Genomic DNA, 10,547 nt, shown 5'->3' on the forward strand with positions numbered 1-10,547 from the left:
TTAAAAAACATTATGGTAACCCGTTAACCCGTTACCCGTTTCCCTACCTCGTTCGCGTGTCATCTGTAAGCAACTCGAACGCACGAGGGCCGAGTTTTATGCGCGGCGTCGCCGAGGAGCCAACGAGAGGTCCACGCAGCGTGGGATCCACTGCGGGCTCCATTCGGGGGAAATAATAGCAAGGGGGAGAGGGGACAGAGAAGCGGGTCCCACAGATATAGGCCGTGGAGTACGCCGTGGTGGGCGGTGGGTGAACCCATGCCGAGTTTGATGCTGACGTCAGGATGAAGTTGGCGCGTTGAGATTCGTACAATCGTCTAAGAAGGGGTCAGATGCGCCCGACGGCCAAGTTGAGCATAACCACGAGACAGTCTTAATGACGTCTTATTAATGGATAATTATTACATTATGAGTACATGACAGCCTGCTCAGGAGATGCTGACACAGCATAGAAATTAAGCTTAATTTTTCTCTCTTTTTTCCTCATAATTTTTTTTTTCAAAATAATCGTTATATATACCCCGGAAATTGAATAATCGAAAACATTGGATCGACTACATCAAAACTTATGGTTGCTGAGCACAGAATCTCTTAGTTCATGAGTTTGGCAGTGTTCTTCCCCTGCTAAAAACTGTCGATCCTCAAATGGAATAAAGTAATACAAGTGGTGAATTCTAGAGCCATGATCATGGCATGTCTTTTGAGCAAACATGATTGTGTCATACTTGCACACACAACTTGAGCAGATAGAAACCTCAATTTAGCGACAGTAGCTAACTTATATGATTTAGAACACTATAATTGAAAGCAACTCTCCAAAGAGAGAGTTCTTTATCCTTGAAAGGCTCCAGATTACAAAAAGAGAAAGTTCTTTATCCTTTGCCTTTATTTTTCTTTTGTCATCACATTCTTTTCCTTTGATCACATGTAGCTTCAGCTATAGAATTCAATAGCAGCAAAAAGAGAGATTATTACCCAGCAAAATGGGTTCCTTCAATATGGAAAGCTTCCTGTGAATTTGATATGGTCGAGAGTACGTCTGAGACCATACCGATTGACTGCTCTGGTTGCTGCTCTATAACCAGCTCCATATACCGGCGAAGCATCCGCTTCTATTTGGTGTTTGAAACATTCTCCCAGCTTTCTCTCGGACTGAGTTCGAGCACCTTTTTTCGACGGCCTGGTAGTCGAAGAGGATGATGAGGTGGAGGCAACATTACTACCTGAACCTGCAACAATCTCAGAATCCAACCACATTTGAGCCAGCACCTGGCAGATGCCTTCTTCAACTTCTAGACTGAGAGATCCATATCCTGCAAACTCAGGATGGAGTAACATCAGGCGCTGCAATATCGATAGTATGCAGCTAGTGAAGATTGACGGAACAAGAAAACCAAGACAGATCACAAATAATTTGTAATTGCTACTGTTTCTCTATCCCAATTTTAGTAATTCTGCTATTGTGTAGATATTCAGATGACAATAATATAACATATAATTGAAAATGTTCTACAAATGATAAAGCATTTATCATAATTCATGACTTATCATTCTATGCCACCTTGGCAACTACGAGTTAAATTGAACTTAAGGATATAAGTTGCAAATAATTTTATCAAATATTATTTAATCTAATTTATACAAAAACAGTTCATTAATAATAAAATAATAATCATAATAATTATTCGATATTAATTAGTATAAAAAAATTCAAGATGACTATAATCATGATAAAACATAAATCACGTATTTATGTAAAATTAATTATTATTTCATAATTTTAAATGTATGCATGTAAATAACTACACAAATATCTAAGAACAAAAATTAGAATTTAAATATCATAAGCAAAAATTTTACTAATATATCATATAAGAAAACTACAAAATAAAACCGTAATTTATAAGTTTTTTTTAAATTCTGTAAATGACCTAAATGAGTCGATGAATCATATTTAATTGGACATCCCAAAATTAAGCCAAAATTGGACTGTTCAGATTAGACCCAACATCCAACCCAATTAAACCAATCAAAATTGGGTTCAGTCAAAAAATCCAATTTAGAAACTGATTGATAAAAAATTAAGCTAAAATTAGGCTTCGACCAAAATTTGATTAAAGTAGGTCAAATTGGTCAATTCTATAATTAAGGATATATGTAAAAAAAATTATTTTCGAATGGCAAAACTATAATTTGTTGGGATATATATTGAAAATATTTGATTTTCGAAGGGTAGAACTATCACGGGGACACTGACTAGAATTAAAAAAAATTTAAAAGAGTAAAATAATCTTTTAATAGGTGAAAAAACTCGTAGCCTGGCCTGCGCAAGGCCTACATCCGTCACGGTGCGCAGTCGTCTACTGATGCATGCCACATGCTTGAACACCTCCACGGTCAATCGATCTTTAATGGCAACCAACGCTATTCAGTGACGCAACGTAGCCGTTGCCCATCGACCACCGTTCACAGCTAATCCCTCATCGACGTTCCATTCCCACGCACACGAATATCACCACCGCACGAGTCCTTATCGGTCGTGCATCCTTACAACGACATCTCCTTCGCAGGGTCACCATCCGTCGTTGCAACACAGCATTTGGCCACCGCGCAACCATTGGGCGACCCACATCAGTAGCGCCGGTGTTCATGCTCAACCAATGGCCCCTACGTAGCCGCTATGAACCCCGACCTTCATCGTTGCCAATGATGCTGGCCGTAGCTAACAAACATTATCATAGCTTCTGCCTTTCCCAACGACATGTTTGCTATGCAGTTATCGATTAAAGGCAGCGCCCAATAGGGCTGCTGCCTTCTTGGACTACCTCACACAATGGCACCACTACATGTGTAGTGCCGCCTGCAGCTAAATCCTACCCCCACAGGCAACAGCGATGCCAACCAAGGCTGCTGTTGCCCATGGTGGCAACTGTCGCACGTAATGGCATCGTCGCAGCACTTCCACTGCCACGGCTGCTGCACATAGTAGTTTCTGACTGCAGCAGTTGCCCGTCCAGTCTATGGCCGACGACCAATGGAGGTCGTCGCCCTTAATAGTGCTATCGCTGACAAGCTGCCAACGACGATTGACCGATCAAACACGAGAAACATGTCGTCCCTAGCTCTACCTGCGTAAGGCGAGGAACCTTGCAACGCCTGCAAGCAGGCGACAAGACGAACGAGATAAGAAAGCGAATCAATAACACAGACGGATCATTCAAGCATCGTACAATCAAAATTGAATAGCACCTTTTCCGCAAGCGAAAGGCGCTAATAAATAGATCTAATATACATTTACGATCTAAGGTATTTGATTTCAAAACAACTTGCTTTGATACCAATTGTAAGATAAAAATTATAATCATGCTTCTGTTATGTGAAAAAATTTTAATATGAAGAACTGAAATTGAATAACCATAGATCGAAATTTAGATGTACGTACATTTCGATGTTATTCATAAAACCTTTATCTGATCTGCAAACGCATCATGATTCGATCCAAAAGCTACAACGATTCCAATTTGTAAGAACTAAACTCACCTTCATCTCTCTTCCTGTTTTTTCACAAGAACACTATAAGCGATGCAATAGAGATTAAGGGGAGATGAGAAAAGATATGTAATCTCTCTTTTATATGTTGTCATGTGTTGAGTCCCTAGAAGACCCTATCTATAGAGCAAAGGGTCTATGATAAGTAATTAGGAGAGTTCCTCTCATCAAAGTCATCTCCTAATAAATCCTATTATAATTGGACTTCCTTTCTATTGGCTGATAACTGTAATCAAAATCCAATGAGATCTATAATATATCTTATCTAATTAAACATGATCATATAATCTAACAAATAAGCGTGTTAAGGCTAGCTTTTCATTGGACAAGTAAGACTAGCAACCCACTGATGATGAAGTATAATCCTTTTGGTCATTGTTTACATAGAGTTGCTACATTGTCCTATTCTCGTGCTCCATTAATATCTGGAATCATACTTACAATGCCAGCATGAGTTGCCAAAATTATAAAAAAAAGCAAACTGTACACAACAAAAACACATCTGTGAGCATAGAATGAGTTGCATACCATTAAGGCGCAGCCATGCATGCATCATCTCATGAGCCAATATCGACCCTGTTAGTAATCTGCAAGAGAGAACTCGAATATTAAAGCAAAGTTTGCATGGGAAGATGCAATAATTTACTAGTTTTGCTAGTGTGATACTAAATAAATAGAAACTTAACACCATTTTTTCCAAGGAGAATATATTTGACAAGAATATCTTTTTTTTGTCTTGGAATCCGGAAAAAAGAAAAGAATCAGAGTTGAATGTGTAGCTAGGATAATTTAGCTGAAAAGTGACAGAATCTTAAGAAAATGCTAGCAGGGAAGGCATCTAAGCTAACAAAAGTAGATTGGATAGTGGAAAATAAATCGAAAGATACCTTGGCAGACCATACAGTATAAGAATTGCTGTGACATCACACCGTCTGATCAATCTATATGGCCCTGTTATCATATCTGTAAGTCTGTGTCCAGACCCCATTATTGGCCTTCTCAAAACCTAATGATTTTATTTTCACCAGTGCTTATGACATTCAATAAAAATATTAACATAATTCACTCATAAAACCACTAGCAAACTGAGAATAACAGTTCTAAAACTGAGAACTCTTACAGTTCTAACAATCTTCTCCTCAGAAAGACAGAGACCTCTAGTTTCAGGGAGGTGACGATGCCCCTGTCCTCAGAAGTATATGAAAAGATTGTTATTACCAAAATTCTAAAGGAACAAAGTGCATGCTGTTTAACTCCAAAGTTTTGTTCTTTGACTTACATTCATTTCACCATCCATAGCTTCATTTAGAGCTTGTCGCTCAACTAGAAGGAGCGGAATCTGCTGTTCCACTTTCATATATAAACCTTCATAGAATTCTTTTATGCCGAGGTAAAGGGGTTGGCACTCACTTGTGTCCATTATTGCAAAATTAAGACACTCAAGACAAAGCTTCCGACCATCATCCAAAGTAACATATTTCGTGTCCCTTGGCTGAAGCTCGGCATAAGTAAAAGACAAAGAGAAAGAGCACAACTAAGCATACAATATGAGGCACTTGAACATAAATAAACAATAGCAGAATCGACCTTGGTAGTCTTTTAATAGTATTATGCTTCACGATACAACTAATTTTGGATCGACAATAACTATTGTAAAATGCAGAGAAATAATGGAGCGACTATCTTTTACCAACCTCCATTCTTTCACAACTGCAGCACATAGGAGTGCCATCACGCTCATGTAAAGGACAATACCTTTGCCCCCAAAAAGGATGAGCCCGGTATTCGATATGGCCATCTCTTATTGCAGGGATCTGCAGAAAAGGTCATTATGATGTATCCACAATTCAGAAATTCAGGGGAGAAGGTTCCAGTTAAGGACATAAATAACATGAACAAAGTTAAACTGGTTGAATTATTTTAGGCTTGCATAACAGTCAGGTGCTGACTTATATCAAAAAACTCTGTGTGGACTATGTAGTATGTACAAGTATGAAACTTAGAACCCAAGAGTTGTAATATGTGATTTTCACAATTGTTATGCTACCATGACTACAGATTACTTCTGTACATGGAAAGAAGGTTAAAAATATTTCTGGTATCGTCAAATTGGTGTAAGCACAAAGCTTCATAGAAGTGTTAAAAATACTTGGTTATAAATGCCATCTACCAAAATCAGGGAGTAGGTAGCTAATTAATTTTTGTTATTTTTTTCCTAAGAAATCTAGCCACTTAAAAGAGATGAAGGTTTTTCAAAGTTATTTGAGGAGCCTTCGGTACCCTTAAGAATTAAGATAACAGTTTATTTTCATGAAAGCAATAAAAAATAGAACTATATATACATGCAATGGAAATCATCCATATGCTTTACTCACCGGTCATGCCTTCAAGAAATAAGCAGCCAATAACTAAAAAGCCAACAATAAACAATAACAAAAGGGCGGGCCTTGGTACAATGGTGAGATTGTTTTGTTCCTTTGTTAGAGTGAGCCTTGGTACAATCGTAAAGTTGCTTCTTTGCAACCTGGGAGACTAGTTTGAGAAATAAGACTACTTACATTGATTCTCCCCAGATCCTATATTGGCAGGAGCCTCATGTATTAGGTATGCCATACAATAAATAAAAACAACTGGCTTATACAACACTTGGATATTTTCAACTACTTCTGCATATATGTCTCTTAGATGCATAGATGATCTCTCATTTCTCATAGTTGAATATAACCCCTATTCCATATAGTTTTATACTGTTGTTCTTTCCATGACAATCATCGCAAGTCAGTCAAAATATTATATGCATCTAATACGATAGTTTTTTGTGTTATTGTTTCATATAGATCAATTGCATATACTCACTAAGAGTGCTGTTTTCAGTAGAAATATAGAAATAAATACTTACATACTGCTTGCAGACATCACATTTTGGGTGGTAGAGTTTCCTATAGCAAGATTTGTGATAAGGACGATTTTCGTACAAAGATAACTGCATCAGACAAGCCAATGAGATTTAACAGAACCCAAAGATGACAACAATGACAGTCAATTCTTCACCTCATAGTCAGTTATTGATTTATTGCACCCATGGCAACGGAGACACTCTGGATGCCATACAGCACCCATGGTACTCAAAGATTGACCACGACCAACTTCTTTATTGCATCCAGCACATCTCCTAACCAGATATAAGATCAAGGAAGTTAGTTATGCATCTTAAAATATAAAGTTACGATTTCTCAAAAAAATGAAGCACCTAGCTTTCCTCTACTGATCTTAAGCTGCAGGATCTGATCCAGAATGGATGGATACTGAGAACTGAATACGCAATAGATTATTTAAGAGAATATTACAGAACCCTTCAAATTTTTGCCTACAATATGAAGTTAATTTCTTAAAAGATGGTCAAGTTGGTGACATATGGGATTGCAACATGATCATACGACACTGGTAGTTTGTACTAATGTTTACCCATATGACAAGTAATTTGAGCTACATGGGCTGCTGCCAGCCTGTATATTGTGTCTGCCACTGACATAAATGGTCTCACACTGCCATTTCTTTAACAATGTCTAATGTCCATGTCCATGAATTCAGAACAATAATGCAATGTTGCATAGTGCAGCATGCTGCCTCATGACTACACATACTATGGTGCGTTGATCCTTGGTTCCTTGCAGCAGCTGTTTCTCTACACACCGTGGAGAGAAACCTTCAGGGATTGCTTGCCAAGAGATTATGGATGGGGAAGAAAAGGTTAACCCCCTAGGTATTAGTTGTCTGAGACCACCTTAAACTGGAATGTGGGATCTTTCAAATCAAACTGATAAAGCGGATAATTTTCAAACTCTTAACAGATGATATCTTCTAATAAAGAACTTGATCCAAATACAGATCTTGATCTTTCCAAGGTTCAAAATAAATAGAAAGCCTATCGCAGATATCTCAAAAACAAAAGCTTCCCTTCAATTCTTCAAGACAAACTGATAACTAGAAGTAGAGACTTGCTACCTGGTTGAACTCATCATTCTTTGTCATGATTTATTATGGAACTAATGATAACATAAGAGAAATGAAATGAAATGACAAATAGGCAAATAATTCTAAAACAAGTACCTGGAGACTGAAGGAAAGGAAAATGGATTAGGTTGACAAATTTGGCCATTTTGACGGGGTGGATATTCAGCATTCAAACTTTCTTGTAAAGCCTTTGCAAGCTGTTCGTCTTCCTCCAGAAGAGATTTGTCTAAAGCAAAGAAACATGTGATGTTTTAAAGAAAATAATATAATTATAAAAAGAAGAAAAAGATTATATGAAGACCTGAGGCAACTTCCATGTTCTGAAGCTAAGAGGGTTAGAAAGTGCACTAAGTCATGCTATTGGCAGAAAGGTAGGAATGAAAGAGATATAACATAAAGTAGATCATAGAGAAGAACCATCTGAATCCATGAAGTGAGTTAATCAGACAGCGATGGTTGAATAGGCTTTATAATAAATTTAATTACTAACAAAGATGGTTTTCAGCAGATCAGTTTGTGGAGACAATAGTAATGTAAACCATAGGGTCCTAACTAGAGAATACATAATTAAAGGCCTTCTGAAAAGCAGAAAATCCATATGGGAACGTGATATACTAAGATTACCATGCAAGCTTGTTGAACATATTTTTTTGTTGCTAAGTTTCTCGATTCCCTGACTGCCTCAGTAGCATATGCATAAATATCTAAAAACAAAGACATTGCTGATGAGCTAATTTTTTAGAATGTTACAGTTAAGATAGCGGCAGTTATATTTCTGATGAAGCCCCACAACTGGAAGTTCCTTTTTACAAAAAACCAACAGTTGCTCCACAAAAGAAAAAGAAAGAAAGGTCCCTCGGTTGTAAACCATAGTGGTTAATAAATTATGAGCTTCACTGTTATCACTTCTGTCACCGGCTATCCATCCTGTGCTCTTTGTTGACAAAAGGGCACTAAGTTTGATATTATTCTTCTCATTTCCTTCCTATCCCCCAAGCAAATCATTTATATGGTATTTCTTATTTTCCACAGAGTTTGTCATGTCTTCAACATCTGGATGTCATTTCCCCTTTATAAATCAGTAAGTAGCATATCTGCTCTTCTCAAAGATAAAAATAAACAGAAAAATGCTTTAAAATGTTCAGTCTAGGAAAGTTCAATAAAATCCAGGAGCTTTTATAATGATCAGATCTTCAACAACAATCTAGTTGTCTTTGCATTACATCCATAAGCCATTCGAAACAATTAGCTCACACAAGAATGCAAATGAACAGCTCATTTGCTATAGCAGTGCCAGAGTGCTAACCAACAGTTTTGCCTTTCTTCTGCTCTTCTTCTGATAGTGAAAGTGCTAGAGCTTGATCAATGTCTTCGTCATCATACTCCCGCTGGATACCCTAACATCCAGAATTTCCTGAGGTGTGATTAGCAATCAAAGATACAGGAATAATAGCCTACTCAGATTATTTAGGCACGGGGATGTGGAAGAAAATAAATACTAAGTACATAATAAATGCACCGTGTAAGATTGCAATTACAACCTAGATTATTTAGAAACAAATTTTGTCATTGACAGCATTAAAAATTTTATTCCAAAGAAAACATTTAGATTGCATTAAAGAGAGATCCTATAGAGGACAAAGGCAGAAAGTTTTAGCAAAAGGGTTACCAATGAACTAGAGGGTTTATTCCAAAAGCCATCATCCGCATGTCTTCCATGGTACTGGCCAGCGGAAAATTTCAAATTTGAACCTTTAAAGAGTTTGTTTAACCAGATCATCGAGCCAGATGTAATTATCACTAGTAGATTCTGCCTGCACAAAGTATGCAAGACTTAGAAAACAAAAAAGTTAAATCTATACGCAAAATGATAAATTATCATCAGAATTTTGATATGTAGAACATTTCCACAAAACAAAAAGGTTGAATCTTTAGGTGATAAAGGCCTTGATTCAAACTCATGTATGCATAAAACGAAAAACAGAAGATCCTGATTCATAGTCACATACCCATAAGACAAAAAACGGAACGTAATATAAGTTTACTACAGAAAATTTCTCTGAGCAACAAGCCTCTCATCTCTTAAAATTATGCCTAATGGTAAGGAGCAATGCTCGTTACTTGCGGTAGGAGGACAAAAATATGTAATATTATGCAAGATGAAACCTTTAAACATGCAGAACTAAGACCAACAACAACAAGAACATACAATCTGCAGCTGATACTCCGATACCAGCAGAGAAAAACACACACTGACCGGTTAAAGGTCTACTGAAATCCACAATAATACGCGAGCAATTTAACTGAGGCTCACGACACCTTTGCAGTTCAAAGAAAATGTCAACTTCTTAATTGGCTAAAAACCCAAAAAAATACGCGAGAAATCTAACTGAGGCTCACAATACCTTTGCAGTTCAAAAACAATGTCGACTTGTTAATTGGATAAAACCCCAAGAACTCATTGTTCGTACAATTCATACCTCAGGAAGGGTTGCAAATGATGCCCAGATCAAATCAATCCGGTATCATATTCCCTTCTCCACAAGAGGGAACAAAAAGGAATTGTTTTGTTCCATTAGGTCAAGGTAATTCTAAAAGATCAAAAGATGGTCGTGAACTTGATTATCTCATCAGCGACCAAAGTCAAAAGAAAGACGAATCTTTTTTTGTTTTTTCTCCTTCCTTTTCGTATCACCAGAGTCAGAACCCAACACAAAAAGTGATTTGCGAGGAAGATGACGTCGGACTCGGCAGTCCAAAAAGTCCAAAGAGAACTACTTTTCTACGGCTTTGAGCTTACCAGCTCATCTGCCTGCGTCGACGGAGACAAATGCCGCCACCTCCTAAGTTTTCTGGAGAGCGGAATCGAGGTGGGAAAGTGATTCTCGAGTCGCGAAATAGAGTGCGGCGTCTGCAAGGGATGGATCAAAAGGTGCGGTGGCCCCTAACACCCATCTTTGATTCTTTGCAGGAAGCATAAATGC

At 37.6% G+C, this 10,547-nt stretch overlaps 1 protein-coding gene across 4 annotated transcripts; it reads right to left on the minus strand.

The window, feature by feature from the left end:
- Positions 1 to 801: 801 nt before the first annotated feature.
- Positions 802 to 10,547, minus strand: LOC103982932 (protein DA1-related 1). Of its 4 annotated transcripts, none has more exons than XM_018824633.2 (12): positions 10,364 to 10,547; positions 9,233 to 9,377; positions 8,870 to 8,960; positions 7,660 to 7,789; positions 6,601 to 6,721; positions 6,449 to 6,532; positions 5,244 to 5,363; positions 4,829 to 5,041; positions 4,670 to 4,732; positions 4,437 to 4,555; positions 4,078 to 4,136; positions 802 to 1,313 (listed from the first exon to the last, which is right to left on the minus strand). In XM_018824633.2, the coding sequence occupies exons 1-12, from the start codon at positions 10,369 to 10,371 to the stop codon at positions 994 to 996; spliced, it is 1,473 nt and encodes a 490-aa protein (XP_018680178.2). In that variant the 5' UTR covers positions 10,372 to 10,547; the 3' UTR covers positions 802 to 993. The 4 variants fall into 4 exon arrangements, with proteins under 4 accessions (XP_018680178.2, XP_009398306.2, XP_018680179.2 ...); XM_009400031.3 differs by lacking the exon at positions 10,364 to 10,547 and adding an exon at positions 9,969 to 10,062; XM_018824634.2 differs by lacking the exon at positions 10,364 to 10,547 and adding an exon at positions 9,821 to 9,955.

Source organism: Musa acuminata, chromosome BXJ3-4 (assembly GCF_036884655.1).
Source record: "Musa acuminata AAA Group cultivar baxijiao chromosome BXJ3-4, Cavendish_Baxijiao_AAA, whole genome shotgun sequence".
NCBI classification, from domain to species: domain Eukaryota; kingdom Viridiplantae; phylum Streptophyta; class Magnoliopsida; order Zingiberales; family Musaceae; genus Musa; species Musa acuminata.